We start from the raw sequence: 22,681 nt of genomic DNA on the forward strand, positions 1-22,681 counted from the left end.
AGATGCTCCATAGCATTATGTGCCCAATATGCGGCTCCATAAAGGTTGATGGCCCCATAAGATGTTCCATAGCATAATATGCCCCATATGCTGCTCCATAAAGATTGATGGCCCCCACAAGAAGCTCTATAGCATAATATGCCCCATATGCTGCTGTGATTAAAAAAAATAAAAATAAAATGACATACATCTCATCGCTGGGCGCAAAGTGCCAGGGGCCTGAGCAGGCAAGGACACTGGCGTCCTATGGGGGTAATGTGCCAGAGTCTCCGCTGGCTCAGGCCCCCGGCACTTGCGATATTCACCTGTCCCCTTTGCACCGCCGCACGCCGCTGTGTCTTCCGGGTCCTCTGGCTGTGACTGTTCTGGCAAAGGGTGCGCACTAAACACGTCATCACACCCTCTGACCAGAACGTCACAGCCAGAGGACGCGGAAGACACAGCGCGGTGGTGGAACGGGGACAGGTGAATATAGCATGGCTCACCCTCCCCGCATCGTACTCACCCTCCTGGCACGTCCCTGCTTCTCCGTCGTCCCGGGCCGGCAGCTCCTTCCAGTGCTGAGCGGTCACATGGTACCACTCATTAAAGTAATGAATATGCGAACCACGCTTATGGGAGTGGAGTCACGTTCATATTCATTACTTTAATGAGCGTTACCACGTGCGTTCAGTGCTTACGCATACTGCGATCTCCTGGGCCACTATCCTCATCCCCAGATGCGTAACTCTGTGGGGTCCAGACTGCGCAGGCGCGTCACGCTTGCACAATCTATAAAGGCTTCAGACAGAGTGACGCTCCTAGCATATACATATATATATATATATATGTAATTTTCCCTGGACTAAGCTATGTGGTAGTTAACAATGGAATGATGTTAAAGATATATACACTTGGAACAGTGTCTTGCATTTAATATTCCACACTCAAGCAATCCTATGATCATTCACATATGAGTAACAATATAAACCAGTGAACAGTAGTTTTGTATTCTATATAAGTAAAAGCACAGTTATCATTGAAAATATCTATACATGGATTAATAACCATAACTCTGAGGTATTCTTCTATGGACGATACTGTATGGTGACTATATAGAAGGATTTATCATGGTCCTCTTGTACAGTAGATTATGAGCCACAAAATGTTTCTATCTAAGAGCCCTATGGGATTTTAGTGTAATAATTATAGGGGATAACTCAGGAGACTCTTTGCGTGGAACAAGACAACTACAGGACACAGTTTTATAAGTGGTAAAGTCTATATTATCACACGGTGATTCAAACAGGTGCAGAGAGAAACTCAAGTCCACAACACTTGGTGTAAATATTAAACGCTGATTAACAGTCCATAGGGAACTTCAGAGGAAAATGCAATCACGCAGAAAGTCTATGAAGCACAGTTATTCTTGAGGATACTTGACACGAATAAGTCCTTTTTTAAGTCCAAACACAGATAGATATGCTTATAAGGCCGTTCAAGCAATGTCTTATCTCAACCAAGAAGGCCTGGGTGATAATCTCAGGTTTAAGCAGAGCAGCAACAGCTTACATGTCCAGCAAATGCAGATGGAAGTAAACACGAGCAGCAGATGAAGGAGGATTACTGGAAACTGGTGTATGCAGCAGGAACTCAGAGCAGAGTAGCAGGATAACCACACAGGTTCACAGGAGCAGGTATATAGCTAGGGAGTCACCAGAGTCAGGAGCTGGATGCAAGGCAGAATACTCTAGCACAGACTGAAGGCTGGGGTGGAGTTTTATAGCAGGAAGACACAGTGCACATGAGACCAAAGATGCCATCTTGGAAAAGGGCAGTAATGCACAAAAGGTAATAAAAATTTTCAGAGTCCTGACATTACTCCCTCCTTAGAAGCGGCCTCAGGACGATCCTGGACCTGGTTTCTCTGGGAATCTCTAATGAAAACGAGAAATCTTCTGTTGGGCATTGATGTTTTCCACAGGTTCCCAAGAGTCTTCCTCAGGGGGATATCTCTGCCATCTTATCAGATATTGGAGCTGTTGTGAAATTGGATTCTGGGCTCCCCCGGTGGCCACTTGTGGAATTGTACTTGTGTGCATCATCCCCTCTGTTCACCTGCTCCTATCAGGATGTGGGAGTCGCTATATAACCTTGCTCCTCTGTCAGTTTCATGCCGGTCAACAATGTAATCAGAAGCCTTTCTGTGCATGTTCCTGCTACTAGACAACTCCCAGCTAAGTTGGACTTTTGTCCTTGTGTTTTTGCATTTTGTTCCTGTTCACAGCTGCTGTTTCGTTACTGTGTCTGGAAAGCTCTTGTGAGCGGAAATTGCCACTCTGGTGTTATGAGTTAATGCTAGAGTCTTAAAGTAATTTCTGGATGGTGTTTTGATAGGGTTTTCTGCTGACCATGAAAGTGCCCTTTCTGTCTTCTTGCTATCTAGTAAGCGGACCTCGATTTTTGCTAAACCTATTTTCATACTACGTTTGTCATTTCATCTAAAATCACCGCCAATATATGTGGGGGCCTCTGTCTGCCTTTTGGGAAAATTTCTCTAGAGGTGAGCCAGGACTGTCTTTTCCTCTGCTAGGATTAGGTAGTTCTCCGGCTGGCGCTGGGCATCTAGGGATAAAAAAACGTAGGCATGCTACCCGGCCACTTCTAGTTGTGCGGCAGGTTTAGTTCATGGTCAGTATAGTTTCCATCTTCCAAGAGCTAGTTCTCATATATGCTGGGCTATGTTCTCTCGCCATTGAGAATCATGACATGGAGCCAATTCCTGCGAATCCTGGAATCAATAATTTCCTCCACCACAAATTGTTCTTGCCCATCAATCACCACAGGCTGCGGAGGTGGCACAACACCTCCCTGGAAGGTATTAGGAGATACAGGCTTTAGTAAAGATACATGAAAAACTGGGTGTACCTTCATAGTCCTAGGCAGCTTCAGCCGGCAGGCCACAGAGCTCACAATACCGTTGATCTTGAAAGGGCCAATGAATTTCTGTCCAAGTTTTTGTGAAGGAACGTTTAACTTCAGATTCTTAGTTGCTAACCACACGGAATCTCCTACCTTGAACATGGGTGCAGGTTTACGGAATCTATCAGCCGATCTCTTATAACGTTCTTGAGCTGTGGTCAGGGATTCCTTCAGAACCTCCAAATTTTGCCTCATCGCAGTCAGCCTTTCCTCCACTGCCGGAACCGGAGAATTAATTGGAGACCTAGGTAAGATACACGGATGATAACCCAGATTGGCAAAGAAAGGTGTGAATTTAGTGGAGGCGCTCTGAAAATTGTTATATGAAAATTCGGCTAACGGCAGCAACTCCAACCAATCATCCTGGAGATGGCTGACATAGCATCTTAGATATTGTTCCAGCATTTGGTTGGTCCGCTCAGTCTGACCATTTGTCTGGGGATGGTAAGCAGAAGAGAGACAGACATTAATATTGAGTGCAGAGCAAAACCCCTTCCAGAATCTTGAAGTGAACTGTACTCCACAGTCAGAGATCTCATCCGGGACCCCATGCAACCGAAAGACATTCTGTATAACCAAGTTCACTGTATCTTTAGCTGAAGGGAGGCCGGTACACGGAACAAAATGAGCAGCTTTAGTCAGGCGATCAACTACCACCATGATTGTATTCATGCCCCCCGATGTAGGCAGCTCCACAATAAAGTCCATTGATATAGACCCCCAAGGGCGGGACGGAACAGGTAATGGTTGTAGAAGACCCGTAGGTGCCACATGAGGAGTCTTGTAACGAGCACATACCTCGCAAGAGAGAACATAGTCCTTGGTATCCTTCAGGCAAGTTGGCCACCAGAAGAATCGGCTCAGGAACTCTTGTGTCTTCTGTACCCCCCTGTGACCAGCCAACTTGGAGTCATGTACCAACTTGAGGATCTGCAGACGGACGACCTCAGGGACGTAGATACGTTGATCTCTGAACCACATGCCACCCTTAAAGACAAGATTAATATCCACAGGTGGTTTGGCCAGAAATACATCACCATCATAAGCCTCCCTGCACTCCTTCCACAAGTCCTGATCGTGGATAACACCGATGAAATTGGCATCAGATAGAATAGTCTTGGACGGGGCTCCAGGTACGGAATCCGCAGTATGGATTCGGGATAAAGCATCAGCCTTCCCATTACGAGAACCTGGACGGTATGAGATAACAAAGTTAAATTAATTTAAAAATAAGTTCCAACGAGCCTGACGAGGAGAAAGACATCTAGCGGATCTAAGGAACTCTAAATTGCGATGGTCAGTTAGCACTATGATCTGTCGTGCAGCTCCTTGCAGATGATGCCTCCATTCTTTGAAAGCCACAATAATAGCCAGCAATTCCTTGTCTCCCACGTCGTAATTCTTCTCTGCTGAGGTTAGTCTGCAGGAAAAGAAAGCACAAGGATGTAGCAGACCCTTCTCTCCAGTTCTTTGGGAGAGAATAGCCTCCAAAGCATTATCAGAAGCGTCCACCTCCACAATGAAAGAAAGTGTTGGATCTGGGTTTATCAACAGCGGTGCTGAGATGAAACAGATCTTAAGCCGATCAAACGCTTCTTGAGCCTGTGATGACCACTTAAAGGGCTTTTCCTTATTTGTCACGGAAGTAATGGGACGGACAATATCAGAAAAATTTTGAATGAAGTGTCTGTAGAAATTTGCAAAACCATTAAAACGTTGGACCTCCTTAACGTTCTTGGGTACCGGCCAGTCAAAGATAGCCTGAATCTTACCAGATTCCATGTTCAGCCCCTGGGGAGAGATGATATATCCTAAGAACTGTATCTCAGAACGATGGAACTGGCATTTCTCCAGCTTAATATACAGATGGTTCTCTTTCAGACGTCTTAAAACAGTTTTGACATGTTCTTCATGTTCCTGTAGAGAGTCAGAAAAGATGAGTATATCGTCCAAACAGATCACCACAAACTGGTCCAACAAATCTCTGAAAATGTCATTAGCAAGGTGTTGAAACATTGCAGGGGCGTTACAAAGCCCGAAGGGCATCACAAGATATTCAAAGTGTCCATACCGGCATCTGAATGCTGTCTTCCACTCATCCCCTGGACGAATACGCACCAAATTATAAGCCCCACGAAGATCCAGTTTAGAGAACACCTTAGCATGGCGGACTCTTTCCAGTAATTCAAGAATCAGAGGCAAAGGGTAACAGTTTCGTCTGGTTACCTTATTAAGTTCCCGATAGTCAACACAGGGTCTCAGGGTCCCATACTTCTTTTTTACAAAAAATATAGGTGCCCCTGCTGGTGAGGAAGAAGGACGTATGAAGCCTTTGGCCAGATTTTCATCAATATACTCCTTTAAGGCTTGAAGCCCAGGTGCCGCCAAAGGGTATACGTTACCAAAAGGAATAGCTGCCCCAGGAAGCAGCTCAATGGGACAGTCATAATGCCTGTGTGGAGGAAGCTGATCTGCATTCTTCTTGTCACAGATGTCAGAGAACTCTTTATATGCTGAAGGTAAAGTAAATACCTGTACATGTGGTTCCGTAGCCGTGGACTCAGGGACAGCTTCTGTTAACGCTGAGTTGCTCCTTGTTGGAAAGATAATCTCCTTGGTCTCCCAGTTGATAATTGGATTCTGAGAACGCAACCAAGGAATGCCTAAAATCACAGGAAAATGAGGAGAAGAAATTAGCAAGAAAGAAAGTTGCTCCTGATGATTAGGCTCCAACAAAATTTCAAGGGGTACAGTCTCCTGATCCACAGGTGCAGAGATTAAAGGTGACCCATCCACTGTTTCCATGGTAATTGGAGAGGCTCTTTGCTGAATTTCAATACCATGTTCCTTGGCAAATGCGATATCCATGAAATTGCCACCTGCACCAGAGTCAATCATAGCTGCACTAGAAATCCAGTGTCCTGAACACAGGATCTTAACAGGGAGAGAACACTGAGAGTTCTTCTCCTTCAGCTCCTTGGGGGTGAAGTCATAGAAAGTGAATTGTTGTGAAATTGGATTTTGGGCTCCCCCGGTGGCCACTGGTGGAATTGAACTGGTGTGCATCATCCTCTCTGTTCACCTGTTTCCATCAGGATGTGGGAGTCGCTATTTAGCCTTGCTCCTCTGTCACTTCCATGCCGGTCAACATTGTAATCAGAAGCCTTTCTGTGCATGTTCCTGCTGCTAGACAACTCCCAGCTAAGTTGGACTTTAGTCCTTGTTTGTTTTTGCATTTTGTTCCAGTTCACAGCTGTAGTTTCGTTTCTGTGTCTGGAAAGCTCTTGTGATCTGAAATTGCCACTCTGATGTTATGAGTTAATACTAGAGTCTTAAAGTAATTTCAGGATGGTGTTTTGATAGGGTTTTCAGCTGACCATGAAAGTGCCCTTTCTGTCTTCCTGCTATCTAGTAAGCGGACCTCAATTTTGCTAAACCTATTTTCATACTACGTTTGTCATTTCATCTAAAATCACCGCCAATATTTGTGGGGGCCTCTGTCTGCCTTTCGGGGAAATTTCTCTAGAGGTGAGCCAGGACTATATTTTCCTCTGCCAGGATTAGTTAGTCCTCCGGCCGGCGCTGGGCGTCTAGGGATAAACCGCAGGCTACGCTACCCGGCTACTGTTAGTTGTGCGGCAGGTTTAGTTCATGGTCAGTTTAGTTTCCATCCTTCCAAGAGCTAGTTCTTATGTTTGCTGGGCTATGTTCTCTTGCCATTGAGAACCATAACAGTTTGACCGGCCACAAAGGGTTAAATTAATTGACAGAGAAAGGAGAGAAAAGAGAAGTCTGCTGAAGATTTTTTTTTTTTTTCCTTCAGTTCTGAGTGTGCTTGTAATTGAATCTCTTGCAAGTCTGTCTATATTGCAGCCTTTCTCTCTCTCTCTCCTTCTAATCCTGGAATGGCTCTGTGTTCACCTGTTTAAAATGGATATTCAGAGTTTAGCTGCAGGTTTGAATAATCTCACCACGAAAGTTCAAAATTTACAAGATTTTGTTGTTCATGTTCCTATATCTGAACCTAGAATTCCTTTGCCTGAATTTTTCTCGGGGAATAGATCTTGCTTTCAAAATTTCAAAAATAATTGCAAGTTGTTTTTGTCCCTGAAATCTCGCTCTGCTGGAGATCCTGCTCAGCAGGTCAGGATTGTGATTTCCTTGCTCCGGGGCGACCCTCAGGATTGGGCTTTTGCATTGGCTCCAGGGGATCCTGCGTTGCTCAATGTGGATGCGTTTTTTCTGGCCTTGGGGTTGCTTTATGAGGAACCTCAGTTAGAACTTCAGGCGGAAAAGGCCTTGATGTCCCTATCTCAGGGGCAAGACGAAGCTGAAATATACTGCCAGAAATTCCGTAAATGGGCTGTGCTTACTCAGTGGAATGAGTGCGCCCTGGCGGCGAATTTCAGAGAGGGTCTCTCTGATGCCATTAAGGATGTTATGGTGGGGTTCCCTGTGCCTGCGGGTCTGAATGAGTCCATGACAATGGCTATCCAGATCGATAGGCGTCTGCGGGAGCGCAAACCTGTGCACCATTTGGCGGTGTCTACTGAGAAGACGCCAGAGAATATGCAATGTGATAGAATTCTGTCCAGAAGTGAACGGCAGAATTTTAGACGAAAAAATGGGTTGTGCTTCTATTGCGGTGATTCAACTCATGTTATATCAGCATGCTCTAAGCGTACTAAGAAGCTTGATAAGTCTGTTTCAATTGGCACTTTACAGTCTAAGTTTATTCTATCTGTGACCCTGATTTGTTCTTTATCATCTATTACCGCGGATGCCTATGTCGACTCTGGCGCCGCTTTGAGTCTTATGGATTGGTCCTTTGCCAAACGCTGTGGGTATGATTTGGAGCCTCTTGAAACTCCTATACCCCTGAAGGGGATTGACTCCACCCCATTGGCTAGCAATAAACCACAATACTGGACACAAGTAACTATGCGGATTAATCCGGATCACCAGGAGATTATTCGCTTTCTTGTGCTGTATAACCTACATGATGTGTTGGTGCTTGGATTGCCATGGCTGCAATCTCATAACCCAGTCCTTGACTGGAAAGCTATGTCTGTGTTAAGCTGGGGATGTAAGGGGACGCATGGGGACGTACCTGTGGTTTCCATTTCATCATCTATTCCCTCTGAGATTCCTGAATTCTTGACTGAATATCGTGACGTTTTTGAAGAACCTAAGCTTGGTTCATTACCTCCGCACCGGGAGTGCGATTGTGCCATAGATTTGATTCCGGGTAGTAAATACCCTAAGGGTCGTTTATTTAATCTGTCTGTGCCTGAACATGCTGCTATGCGAGAATATATAAAGGAGTCCTTGGAAAAGGGACATATTCGTCCTTCGTCATCTCCCTTAGGAGCCGGTTTTTTCTTTGTGGCTAAGAAAGATGGCTCTTTGAGGCCGTGCATTGATTATCGGCTTTTGAATAAAATCACGGTTAAATATCAATATCCGTTGCCACTGCTGACTGATTTGTTTGCTCGCATAAAGGGGGCCAAGTGGTTCTCTAAGATAGATCTCCGTGGGGCGTATAATTTGGTGCGAATTAAGCAGGGGGATGAGTGGAAAACCGCATTTAATACGCCCGAGGGCCACTTTGAGTATTTGGTGATGCCTTTTGGTCTTTCAAATGCCCCTTCAGTCTTTCAGTCCTTTATGCATGACATTTTCCGTGATTATTTGGATAAATTTATGATTGTGTATCTGGATGATATTTTGATTTTTTCGGATGACTGGGACTCTCATGTCCAGCAGGTCAGGAGGGTTTTTCAGGTTTTGCGGTCTAATTCCTTGTGTGTGAAGGGTTCTAAGTGCGTTTTTGGGGTTCAAAAGATTTCCTTTTTGGGATATATTTTTTCCCCCTCTTCCATCGAGATGGATCCTGTCAAGGTTCAGGCTATTTGTGATTGGACGCAACCCTCTTCTCTTAAGAGTCTTCAGAAATTTTTGGGCTTTGCTAACTTTTATCGTCGATTTATTGCTGGTTTTTCTGATGTTGTTAAACCATTGACTGATTTGACTAAGAAGGGTGCTGATGTTGCTGATTGGTCCCCTGCTGCTGTGGAGGCCTTTCGGGAGCTTAAGCGCCGCTTTTCTTCCGCCCCTGTGTTGCGTCAGCCTGATGTTGCTCTTCCTTTTCAGGTTGAGGTCGACGCTTCTGAAATCGGAGCTGGGGCGGTTTTGTCGCAGAGAAGTTCCGATTGCTCCGTGATGAGACCTTGTGCTTTTTTCTCGCGTAAATTTTCGCCCGCCGAGCGGAATTATGATGTTGGGAATCGGGAGCTTTTGGCCATGAAGTGGGCTTTTGAGGAGTGGCGTCATTGGCTTGAGGGGGCTAGACATCAGGTGGTGGTATTGACTGACCACAAAAATCTAATTTATCTTGAGTCCGCCAGACGCCTGAATCCTAGACAGGCGCGCTGGTCGTTGTTTTTCTCTCGGTTTAATTTTGTGGTGTCCTACCTGCCGGGTTCTAAGAATGTTAAGGCGGATGCCCTTTCTAGGAGTTTTGAGCCTGACTCCCCTGGTAATTCTGAACCTACAGGTATCCTTAAGGATGGAGTGATATTGTCTGCCGTTTCTCCAGACCTGCGGCGGGCCTTGCAGGAGTTTCAGGCGGATAGACCTGATCGTTGCCCACCTGGTAGACTGTTTGTTCCTGATGATTGGACCAGTAAAGTCATTTCTGAGGTTCATTCTTCTGCGTTGGCAGGTCATCCTGGAATCTTTGGTACCAGGGATTTGGTGGCAAGGTCCTTCTGGTGGCCTTCCCTGTCGGCTTCGTGCAGTCTTGTGACGTTTGTGCTCGGGCCAAGCCTTGTTGTTCTCGGGCTAGTGGATTGTTGTTGCCCTTGCCTATCCCGAAGAGACCCTGGACGCACATCTCGATGGATTTTATTTCGGATCTTCCTGTTTCTCAGAAGATGTCTGTCATCTGGGTGGTGTGTGATCGTTTCTCTAAGATGGTCCATTTGGTTCCCCTGCCTAAGTTGCCTTCTTCTTCCGAGTTGGTTCCTCTGTTTTTTCAAAATGTGGTCCGTTTGCATGGTATTCCGGAGAATATCGTTTCTGACAGAGGTACCCAATTCGTGTCTAGATTTTGGCGAGCATTCTGTGCTAGGATGGGCATAGATTTGTCTTTCTCGTCTGCTTTCCATCCTCAGACTAATGGCCAGACCGAGCGGACGAATCAGACCTTGGAGACATATTTGAGGTGTTTTGTGTCTGCAGATCAGGATGATTGGGTTGCTTTTTTGCCTTTAGCGGAGTTTGCCCTCAATAATCGGGCCAGCTCTGCCACCTTGGTGTCTCCCTTTTTCTGTAATTCGGGGTTTCATCCTCGATTTTCTTCTGGTCAGGTGGAATCTTCGGATTGTCCTGGAGTGGATGCTGTGGTGGAGAGGTTGCATCAGATTTGGGGGCAGGTAGTGGACAATTTGAAGTTGTCCCAGGAGAAGACTCAGCTTTTTGCCAACCGCCGGCGTCGGGTTGGTCCTCGGCTTTGTGTTGGGGACTTGGTGTGGTTGTCTTCTCGTTTTGTCCCTATGAGGGTTTCTTCTCCCAAGTTTAAGCCTCGGTTCATCGGCCCGTACAAGATATTGGAGATTCTTAACCCTGTGTCCTTCCGTTTGGACCTCCCTGCATCTTTTTCTATTCATAATGTTTTTCATCGGTCATTATTGCGCAGGTATGAGGTACCGGTTGTGCCTTCCGTTGAGCCTCCTGCTCCGGTGTTGGTTGAGGGCGAGTTGGAGTACGTTGTGGAAAAAATCTTGGACTCCCGTGTTTCCAGACGGAAACTCCAGTATCTGGTCAAATGGAAGGGATACGGTCAGGAGGATAATTCTTGGGTGACTGCCTCTGATGTTCATGCCTCCGATTTGGTCCGTGCCTTTCATAGGGCTCATCCTGATCGCCCTGGTGGTTCTGGTGAGGGTTCGGTGCCCCCTCCTTGAGGGGGGGGTACTGTTGTGAAATTGGATTTTGGGCTCCCCCGGTGGCCACTGGTGGAATTGAACTGGTGTGCATCATCCTCTCTGTTCACCTGTTTCCATCAGGATGTGGGAGTCGCTATTTAGCCTTGCTCCTCTGTCTCTTCCATGCCGGTCAACATTGTAATCAGAAGCCTTTCTGTGCATGTTCCTGCTGCTAGACAACTCCCAGCTAAGTTGGACTTTAGTCCTTGTTTGTTTTTGCATTTTGTTCCAGTTCACAGCTGTAGTTTCGTTTCTGTGTCTGGAAAGCTCTTGTGATCTGAAATTGCCACTCTGATGTTATGAGTTAATACTAGAGTCTTAAAGTAATTTCAGGATGGTGTTTTGATAGGGTTTTCAGCTGACCATGAAAGTGCCCTTTCTGTCTTCCTGCTATCTAGTAAGCGGACCTCAATTTTGCTAAACCTATTTTCATACTACGTTTGTCATTTCATCTAAAATCACCGCCAATATTTGTGGGGGCCTCTGTCTGCCTTTCGGGGAAATTTCTCTAGAGGTGAGCCAGGACTATATTTTCCTCTGCCAGGATTAGTTAGTCCTCCGGCCGGCGCTGGGCGTCTAGGGATAAACCGCAGGCTACGCTACCCGGGCTACTGTTAGTTGTGCGGCAGGTTTAGTTCATGGTCAGTTTAGTTTCCATCCTTCCAAGAGCTAGTTCTTATGTTTGCTGGGCTATGTTCTCTTGCCATTGAGAACCATAACAGTGAATGGAATACAACGTTTAAAGGCAGGCTACATTCAGAGATGTCAGATTCATCATCACAGTTGTCATATTCTCCTACCGCTGCTAGCACCATGTTAGGCTGCTTGGGACACTTGGGACAGTTGATTAAAAAGTGGTCAGACTGACCGCAGTAGAAACATAGACTTTCACGAAGGCGATGTTCCCGGCGCTCATTAATCTTGCGCCTCTGAACGGAATCAATTTGCATGGGCACCTCCTCCACCTCCCGAGAGGTTTTACCTGCAGGCTCTTTGGAAGGAAGGGAAAAGTTAGAAATACGGTTATATGCAGCAAACTTCTCCTGCCTACGCTCAGTAAGGCGAATGTCTATGCGCACACAATGCTGTATAAATGTCTCTAGCTCTTGTGGTGACTCAGAGAGAGCTAGTTCATCTTTTACAATACTAGACAGACCCCTTTTAAAAATAGGCAATTGTGCATAACTGTCCCAATTGGTATCTACCGCTAATCTTCTGAATTCAGTGGCATACTCAATAACAGAACGTTTAGCCTGGCGTAAAGACAATAAAGCAGATTCAACGGTTGCACGGCGATTAGGATCATCAAACATTAATGCCATAGCGGCCAAGAAATCATCCAAGTTATTTAACTGTGGGTCACGAGACTCAATCATCGGATTCACCCAGGCGAGCGCTCGTGAGGTCAGCAGCATTATTACACACAATACTTTGGATCTATCAGTAGGAAAACGGTCAGCATGCACATCAAAATATAGCATACATTGATTCACAAAGCCACAAAATTTGTCACGATCACCATTAAATCTGAATGGGGGCAACTTAGGTGGGCTAGCTGGTGGTGGTTGCCCAGAGGGTAAAGTCGCTTGTGCAGCTATTTGCGTGCTTATGTCCTGAAAAGCCCGTCCATACTGGGACTCTATGCCAGCAAGTTTGTTTTCCTGGGCTGCCATGCGGGTGCTTAAGTCCTGCAAAGTTTGTCCAAACACTTGTTGATTGTGTTCAATGCTTCCAAACTTATTTTGCAGACCTTCCACATCTTTCTGCAGTGATCTAATTATGGAAAACACCTGCTCTAATCTGCTTTCTGCAATCATTGTTCCAGCAGTCTCCTCTTTTCTGGCTAGAGTATCCTGCAATAATTATAGGGGATAACTCAGGAGACTCTTTGCGTGGAACAAGACAACTACAGGACACAGTTTTATAAGTCGTAAAGTCTATATTATCACACGGTGATTCAAAATGTGCAGAGAGAAACTCAAGTCCACAACACTTGGTGTAAATATTAAACGCAGTCTATATGGAACTTCAGAGGAAAATGCAATCACGCAGAAAGTCTATGAAGCACAGTTATTCTTGAGGATACTTGACACGAATAAGTCCTTGTTTTAGTCCAAACACAGATAGATATGCTTATAAGGCCGTTCAAGCAATGTCTTATCTCAACCAGGAAGGCCTGGGTGATAATCTCAGGTTTAAGCAGAGCAGCAACAGCTTACATGTCCAGCAAATGCTGATGAAAGTAAACACGAGCAGCAGATGAAGGAGGATTACTGGAAACTGGTGTATGCAGCAGGAGCTCAGAGCAGAGTAGCAGGATAACCACACAGGTTCACAGGAGCAGGTATATAGCTAGGGAGTCACCAGAGTCAGGAGCTGGATGCAAGGCAGAATACTCTAGCACAGACTGAAGGCTGGGGTGGAGTTTTATAGCAGGAAGACACAGTGCACATGAGACCAAAGACGCCATCTTGGAAAAGGGCAGTAATGCACAAAAGGTAATAAAAATGTTCAGAGTCCTGACATTTAGTCTTCATTTACCATTATCTATTTTTTTCTACAAATGCTGCGTCTAATGGTTCATTATATATGATATACAGTACAGTACATCATCCGTATCTTCACTTGTTTGCACTTCAGCACTTTATATTGGCCATCATCCCCTCCTTTATGTTTTCCTAGTATTTGGGAGCACTAGGAGGGATAGATGTTGATGAGTGGGGGTGCCAAATTCGTTTCTGGTAGAGTGCCAACCTCCACAACCAGGTAGGGATTCCACAGGGATAGACTATAGCAAATTTCCTCCCTCCTCATTAGTATGTGAAAATCCAATACTGATTATATACACACGTGATCAAAATTGTCTGACTTTCATTTGTTCATTTTCATAGATCTTTTCTTTTGTCAGATTCAAGTTATTTCTGTGACCATTGTGGGTTTTTCTGTCATTAAACGAGGGGTACCAACAATTTTGATCATGTCTGTATTGTAATTGACTAACCTACTGGTTGGTATCAGTCAATTGTTTTTTTGATGGACTGGCTTCCCATAGCTACACATAGCTACATCCTGCTTACACACTAATAGGTGTCCTCAAAACCTATATAGGGCCTGTTAGGGTTAGAAGGGGGAGCCGCCATTGATCAGGGGCCCCACTTGTGCAGTACTAGGGTGCCAACCTCCACTAGTAGGTAGGGTTGTCCAGCAGTAGAACAGGGCCAGGCACCACCCCCTGGCTCCTCTGTCTTATCTTTGATTACAACATTTTTTTATACCCTTGGTTGTGGTTTTTGGTCATTTACACTTTTTGGTATTTTTAGATTGATAAATAAAAGTTATATTTTATTATATTTTGTGAATATTCCTGAGTGTAGAGTAGTGACATTAATGCTAGCCAGAACCAGCAATCGAGCAGTGCTTGCAAGCTGTGTAACAAGCTTGCACTCTTTACTTAGGAATCCGGCCACCTCTTATAGATTGTAAAGGTGGCCGGCAACCTTGGCAAAAAGTTGAAGATTATAAAATTAAAAACTCCTCGATTTTCTTTTTTGCACTTTGCAATATTATCATTGTAACAAGATTACACAACCCCAATAACGCTTCTGCAAGAATCACTGTACAGCTCAGGTGTCATTCAGACATTCCGTTTGTAAGTACATGTTTTATCTGTGTTTTTTACAGATATAACATATACTTATTATCTACGTGGATGTTCACATCTGTTGAGTTTTTTGTGGACATTGAATATCTTAGCAAAAATAGAGACTTGTCTGTTTTTGATCTTGGTCACAGATCAAACTCACCAATACAAGTTACGGATTCCATCCGTGTGCTGTCCTATTCTTTCTATTCTGTTTAATGAAAAGATTGAATTTATTTTTTTTGCATAAAAGAATAACAGATATCACAATGATGGCAATAATGGACACACAGACCAAGAAAGGATGAAAATTAGATCCAGCTGACCACATTCCGACTAGCCATGGGAGGCCTCAGAGAATCCTGACTGCACATGCTGTGTGCGATGTGAGGATTAACAAGTCTGATGTCACAGAGAATGATTGCAGACTTTTTGCGATAAACCTAAACAACCCATTTAATGTCAAAGACCATGTACACACCTTGTTTTTCTCTACATTTTGGGGTATATGTGAAATGATTATACTCCACCTGTGCTCAATCTGGTTCCACCAAGAAATCGCTCATTCAAACCTTGATCCCATACAGTTAGATCCAGTCGAGACATCCTGAGATCACTTGGATTTTCTAAGTTGTAGATGATTGTGTGATTCCATTCTGGGCAAGGTTGTCTTCTCAATACTGGTGTCCTTTGCTTTATGTCTTGTTTATTTGGAAGGACCAGACAACTAGTCAAATCAATAAACAGACAAAAGTATGTAATTTTTTCTACCCATCTGGAATATAAAAGTTGAACATAAAGATCTGCGAACTAACTTACCTCTTAACAAAAGGACTCAGAAACCCATCTGGTCTCAATGCCAAATTTCTGGCACTTTTAATGATAATATGGAGCTGGACCACTTCATATTGTTTTACATCTGAGCCTGTTTCATTAAAAAAGGAAATAAAAGTAGTATATTCTGTACTAGTGAATCATATTCTCTACCCGTTCCCAAACTGGAATGTGACAAAACGTCCTGGACACGGGTTAATAAACTCATATCATAAAGAGTGAAAAAATGAAAAACGCAAGAATTACTATACAGTTTTTAGGCCACATCACCTTCCTAAAAAATGCAATAAAAAGTGATCTAAGTGGTATAAGTACTCCATATTGGTATCAATAAAAATTTTGGCTCATTATGGAAAAAAAAATCGTAACGCAACCCTTCCATCAACAGAAAAATAAAACTGCTACAGGTCTCGAACTCTGGCTGCACAAATCCAAAGTCTTATTATTTTTACAAAGTTCTGAATTTTTCATAATTTAAATTTAAAATATTTGGTATCAACATAGCCATAGTGACATGGAGAATCATGTTTCAAGGTCATTCTAGCTGAGCAATGAACACTATAAAAACAAAACCCAAAAAATAAAGACGGAATCGGGGTTGTTTCACCATTTTATTTTTGGAAATTTTGTTCCCATTTTTTTATGTATGTCATGTGGTAAAAAAAATAGTGTTATTCAAAGCTACAACTTGTCTTTAAAAAAAAAACCTCTCATATGGCTATGTTGATGGAAAAATAAAAAAAGTTATGGCTCTTGGCTCAAGGTGAAGAAATGAATGAAAACGCAAAAATGAAATAATTACTGGTCATTAAAGAACTAAGCTTCTTACCATCTGACATATGCTCATACAGAAATGTTCTGGTAACTGGAGGTATCTCAAGCCTGATTCTCATACATAACTCCCCATGATATTGCAATGACAGCTCTTCAGTCTTTTTTGGCTATAGAGACAATTGAGAGATTCATTAGGACTGGCACAGTGGAAATGTCAAAAGGAACCTGTGATTGAGGGTTGTTTTTTTTGTTTTTTGTTTCTATGTGTTTTTATTACAAATAAGTACAATTTGAACCTAAACATACAAGCAGTATACTGTATAGCAGCCATTAAAGGCAATAATAAATCTCATTATTGGGGCTCCCCCTGTTGGCAGGATATTGATAATGTTTGTGGATTAAATATGTGACGCTTCAGATTTTGTGTTTTACTGAGCCTGATGAAGAGACCTGAACAGCATCGAAAGCTTGCAATTTGATACCATATTTTCAGTTAGCCATTAAAAGGCATCAACCACTGAGGACTCTCAAATTATTATTTTTGTAACTGTCTTTATTGAACAATAGACATAGAATACGCAGATTGTAAAGAAACATCAGAAAAACATCTGATAAGTGAGATTTCACAATACTTTGACTGTTAGACAGTGTTTTATAACTGTGACTAATCCCCCACTGAATTCTCAAATTTTAATGTTTTTCTATCGACTGGCTGACATGGTATAGTATGAATATGTCCCTTGTGAAGTAGTGGATGATGTGGTCTCATGTGAAATTTGGTCACTGAATAAAATATCATATTATTAGAATGTGTTATGAGGGGACAGAGAAAAAAATCAGTATGGAAATTGTAATATAAAGTTTTTTTTGTGATATATTCCTTCTTTTCCTAATAATAATGATTACAAGATGAGTGAATAATCTTCAGAAAAAAAGACAAACCTGGAGCAGTGTATGTATTAGGCCTCATTCACACATAAATATTCTGGATCAGTATTTCTATGACAAAAACGGGAGTGTCTCCAAAAAAAGAACAGGTATCAATGTTTTAATTATAGTTTTTCTCTGTAAATTCCACTTCTGGCTTTGGCATACACTGATACAAACATACTGACGTGTGAATGAGCCTTTACTACATATAATAAAAAAAACACAACCTAATATGGAACCAAAATGAACATACACATAAGTAATAAGCAATAATGCATATAAATAACATAGGGTACATAGTAAACACTGGTTCACTAAAAGCCATCCCACCAGCAACAAGGTGGCCCCAATCAGGATGGTCCTAACCTCTAGTAATAAAATCTTACCACGTGTCAAAGTGACCTCAATGTGAATAGGGGCCGAGTAGGATCGGGGTTAAACTATGCTCAGTCCTGCTCGGCTCTTATTCACATTGAGGTCATTTTTGACTCATGGTAAAATGTTAATACTAGAGGTTAGAACCGTCCCGACTGGGTACACCTTGGCGCCGGTGAAATGGCTTTTACGCTGTGCTTTGATCAAAAACAGCATTTACTAAGTACCCTATGTTATTTATATGCACCAATGCTTTTTCTTACTTACAGCAGGGCATATGTTCATTTTATTTTTAGTTTAGGCTTTGTTTGTTTAATGGCCAGTGTGAACATGCTCCTTCAAGTTGCATGTATATCAATTTATACTCCAGTTCATTTATTTTGGTTTTACGTATAATAAATAGTATCAAGCAAAATGGGGGAGGGGCAGAGTAGAAAATTAATCTCCAATTCCAATAGGAATAAAGACAACACACTATGTTCAGTGTAACTAGCAAACTGTGAGAAATTTTATAACACATAACCTTTAATATAACCATCGGAAAATGGTCCTTACACAGTTCTGCAAAAAATTACTGCAAAAAACAATAATGTCAGCCTACTATGATACAAGTGGACAGTGAAACAGGAAGGAAAAACTGTCCACCCATAGAAATGATTGAGAAACAAGAAAATACACCTCTAGTATCCAGTATACTGATGACAGGCACCAATGACAGTGGTTAGTTCTAACCAGGTGGCAATGAATATAATGAAAAATGGATAACACCCACTTATTTCTTGGTGTTTCCTATATAAAAGTACCTGTCAATAAAATAATCATATATTCATACACATATTCATATTTGATATCAGCTTAAAATGTAAAAAGAACCAATGTCACCCAACTTGTAGGTCCAAAATAAATAGGCAACAACATTTCAAAAGTTGTCTGGTTCAGAAATCAAATTAGCCATTTCTTTATAATTTTGATGTGCTGAATTCAAATATGACAAGGAAAACTGTTATTTGGCTCTAGTTTCCATAAAATCGAAGAGTTTGCATTTTACTGTTATGTAAATTAATAATTATAACATGTAGTTTTTACTTCTACATTTATAAAACTGCACGTATTGTCAAACACATTTTATTAGATGTATTCAGAGGAAACTCAAGTGTATTTAAATCTACTATATAATTAATTAATTCACATGTCTAAGCACTTTGAACAATTTTAATTTTAACTATTATTATATGGTATTGCACAGTACAAAATATGTCCTTATTCCCTGGATACTCGGCTCCTTTTTACTTGTCTCTTGTATTCAAGCATTGGATTATCTCTGGTGATTGTCCAACAGCAGACTACAAGCATAGAAGAGTTCCAATTACCCTGATATCTTTTTCCATAGTCGCAATTTCCTGGTGAAATCGCTCACCGTGCTCTTCACTCACTGCTCCGCAGTTTGGTGCACAGAAGTTTAGATGCGAATGCAAGAGATGAATCTTTAATGACATGTTGCAGCCAAGATTATGATATGCCTGAAGATTTTCCACCAGCTCTTTATAGTTGTCTGACTTGGTGTTTCCAAGGAAATTTGTTACCACTATTTATTATTATTATTATTATTATTATTATTATTCATTTATATAGCACCAATACTGTAATTCCATGGTGCTATACATGAGAAAGGGGTTACATACAGAGTTATCGATATCGTTTACAGTAAACAAGTTTACAGTGACAGACTGGTACAGAGGGGAGAGGACCCTGTCCTTGCGGACTTACATTCTATGGGATAGTGGGGAAGAGGCAGAAGGTAGGGGTGAGGCGGTGGCCCCGGCGATGGCGAGGCGGCGGCCCCAGCGATGGCGAGGTGGCGACTCCGGCGATGGTGAGGCGGTGGCTCTGGCGATGGTGAGGCGGCAGAATGGTTATTGCAGGCTGTAGGCTTTCTTGAAGAGATGGGTTTTCAGGTTCCGTCTGAAGGATCCAAGGGTGGTGGATAATCGGACATATTAAGGCATGGAATTCCAGAGGATGGGGGATATTCGGGAGAAATCTTGGAGGCGGTTGTGTGAATAAGTATGGAGGAGAGTAGGAGGTCTTGGGAGGATCGGAAATTACGTGAGGGAAGATATTGGGAGATTAGTTCAGAGATATAGGGAGGGGATGGGTTGTGGATGGCTTTGTAGATCAGTGTTAGTAGTTTGAACTGGATTTGTTGGGGAATTGGGAGCCAGTGGAGGGATTTGCAGAGGGGAGAAGCAGGGGAGTAGCGAGGAGAGAGGTGGATTAGCCGGGCAGCAGAGTTGAGGACATACTGGAGTGGTGCAAGAGAGTTAGCGGGGAGGCCACAGAGGAGGGTGTTGCAGTAGTCGAGGCAGGAGATGATGAGGGCATGCACAAGAGTTTTGGTAGATTGTGGGCTGAGGAAGGAACGGATTCTGGCAATATTTTTGAGTTGGAGGCGACAGGAGGTGGCAAGAGTTTGGACGTGCGGTTTGAAGGACAGGGCAGAGTCGAGAGTTACCCCGAGGCAGCGGATTTCAGGTGTGGGAGAGAGCGTGATGCCGTTTACCATAATAGATAAATCAGGTAGGGGGGATATGTGAGATGGGGGAAAGATGATGAGTTCGGTTTTGTCAACATTGAGTTTTAGGAAGCGAGAGGTGAAGAAGGAGGATATGGCTGACCATTGTCACTATATGAGATAATAACTCTGGAACGATTAAACGGATTCCACTGATTCTGAGACTGTTTTTTTTTACATATTGTACTTCATAATAGTGGTAAAATTTGTTAACTATGACTTGCGTTTATTTGTGAAAATATCAGAAATTTGGCAAAAATGTTGCTATTTTCAAATGTTTAATTCTTAAGCCCTTAAATTCTAAAGTTATGTTACACAAAATAGTTAATAAATAACATTTTCCACATGTCTACTTTACATCTGCATCAATCTGGAAACATATATTTTTTAGAAAGTTAGAAGGGTTAAAATTGAGCAATTTCTAATTTTGCAGCAAAATTTACAAAACCATTTATAGAGACCACATCACATTTGAACTGAGTTTGAGGAGCCAATGTGACAGAAAATACCCAAAAGTGCCACTGTTTTAAAAACTGCACCCCTCAAAGTACTCAAAACCACATTCAAGAAGTTTATTAACCCTTTAGGTGCTTCACAGGAACTAAAGAAATGTGGAAGGAAAAAAATGAACCTTTAACTTTTTTTCACAAAAATTTTACTTTAGACCCAAATAGTTTATTTTCATAAGAGTAACAGAAGAAAGTGAACCCGAAATTTGCGGTGCAATTTTTCCTGAGTACGCCAATACCCTACATGGGGGGAAATCCACTGTTTAGGCACATGGCAAGTCTCAAAAGGTGAGGAGCACCGTTTGACCTTTTGAATGAAAAAAATGGCTAGAATTGAGAGCAGATGCCATGTTGCATTTTGAGAGCAGTTGATGTGCCTAGACAATGGAAACCTCCACAACTGACCCCAATTTGGAAACTAGAGCACTCAATGAATGTATCTAGATGTGTGGTGAGCACCTTGAACCCCCAGGTGCATCACAGATGTTTATATCGTAGAGCTGTAAAAGTAAAAACTCACATTTTATCCAGAAAAATGTACTTTTAGCACCATTTTTTTATTTTCACAAGGGCAACAGGAGAAAATGGATCACAAAATTTGTTGTGCAATTTCTACTGAGTCCGCTGATACCCCATATGTGGAGGAATAATACTACTTGGGGGCAGAGCTCAGAAGGGAAGGAGCACCGTTTGACTTTTTGAATGCAAAAATGGTTGGAATTGAGAACAGACACCATGTCGCGTTTGGAGAGACCCTTATGTGCCTAAACAGTGAAAATCCCCCACAAGTGACCCCATATGTGGAAGAAAACTACTGTTTGGGCGCACGGCAGGGCTTGGAAAGGAAGGAGCGATTTAAACGAAACCCCTATCAGAACCACCCACTGTAATGAGGCAGATGGAGACACTTAGTACTCCATTTGGCGTGTGTTCTGGTGGAATCCATCTAAAAAGATGCCAAAAATGATGGGACACCACCGGGATAGAGAGCAGTCCAAAGTGACTCCATCTGACTCATAAGTGAGTTGTTCCGACTGGGTTTTGTCTGAATTGCAGTTTTGGGGAATTTACACGGAAACCCAGATAAAAGTGCTCAGCGGAAAGCACAGGATAAATGTGAGCAGATCCTTATTCCAATTTTTGGGAGGCAAAATGAACAAATTGACAGCAGTACAAGAATAATTCTTATTTTTATTTTTGCTTGGTTCACCGTGCAGTATAACTGATAAGGCGGATTTATTCTTCTTGTCGGTGTGATTACAGAGATACCAGATTTATAATCTTTTTTTTTAGGTTTTGCTGTTACCACACAATAAATCTGCTTGTTTATAAAAAGTAGTTTTTTTCATTGCCACATTCTGAGAACTGTAACTTTTTTATATTTTGGTACACAGAGCTGTATGAAGGCTTATATTTTGTGGGAGGAGTTGCAGATTTTTTGGTACCATTTTGGTGTACATAATTGTGAAGATCTGAGGTTGTGGGTTGTAATAATCACCTAGGCAGGTCAACGATGTAACTATTTTTTATTCCTTATATTCATGGTTTTACAACAACTCTGGGTAGTTGGCCAAAATATATTGCCCCCAGTCCTCAGGATCCTCTTCCCGAGGCCAGTAGTCCCACTGCCTTTGTACCAGGTAATATTCACTGTCTCCCAGCTTTTGATTGGCCAACAGATTTTGTAACTCCCACAAGTATAGTCTGTAGTCACAGTCCATTCTCCTCCAGATGACTAGGTAACACAACCAAAGCCAATTTATCCAGCAGCAACAGTCCTTAACAAAGTTCCTGAAATCCAGACCACAGATCCCCCAACCATAGCAGTGGGATCCATCCCAACTCGCAGCTGATCTCCAAAACTCCACAGGCCATCCATCCATGTCTCCAGGACCTCAGCCTAGATCCTCTCCCTTCAACATCACTCTCCCCTCAAAATCAGCTTCTTGACTAAACATGTGGCTTCTTTTCCTCCCTCAATGGGATCAGGCCACTTAAAGGGCAGAAGCGTTCACACCATCCCTCTTAAACATTTGCTTTTAGCTCACAGAATGAAGAATATTCCAGAAGCCCTTCACCTGGGACTGCATGTGAAACT

At 42.6% G+C, this 22,681-nt stretch overlaps 1 protein-coding gene across 1 annotated transcript in view; it reads right to left on the reverse strand.

The window, feature by feature from the left end:
• The window catches only part of SYTL3 (synaptotagmin like 3), a 200,984-nt gene that overhangs the window by 26,184 nt on the left and 152,119 nt on the right, over positions 1 to 22,681 (reverse strand). Inside the window, exons 13-15 of the mRNA XM_077289229.1 lie at positions 16,253 to 16,364; positions 15,409 to 15,514; positions 15,120 to 15,316 (exon numbers count right to left, since the gene is read on the reverse strand). Of these exons, the coding sequence (XP_077145344.1) occupies positions 15,120 to 15,316; positions 15,409 to 15,514; positions 16,253 to 16,364 (415 nt within the window). The remainder of the gene's footprint in view (positions 1 to 15,119; positions 15,317 to 15,408; positions 15,515 to 16,252; positions 16,365 to 22,681) is intronic.

The sequence above is a fragment of the Ranitomeya variabilis genome, chromosome 2 (genome assembly GCF_051348905.1).
Source record: "Ranitomeya variabilis isolate aRanVar5 chromosome 2, aRanVar5.hap1, whole genome shotgun sequence".
NCBI lineage: Eukaryota > Metazoa > Chordata > Amphibia > Anura > Dendrobatidae > Ranitomeya > Ranitomeya variabilis.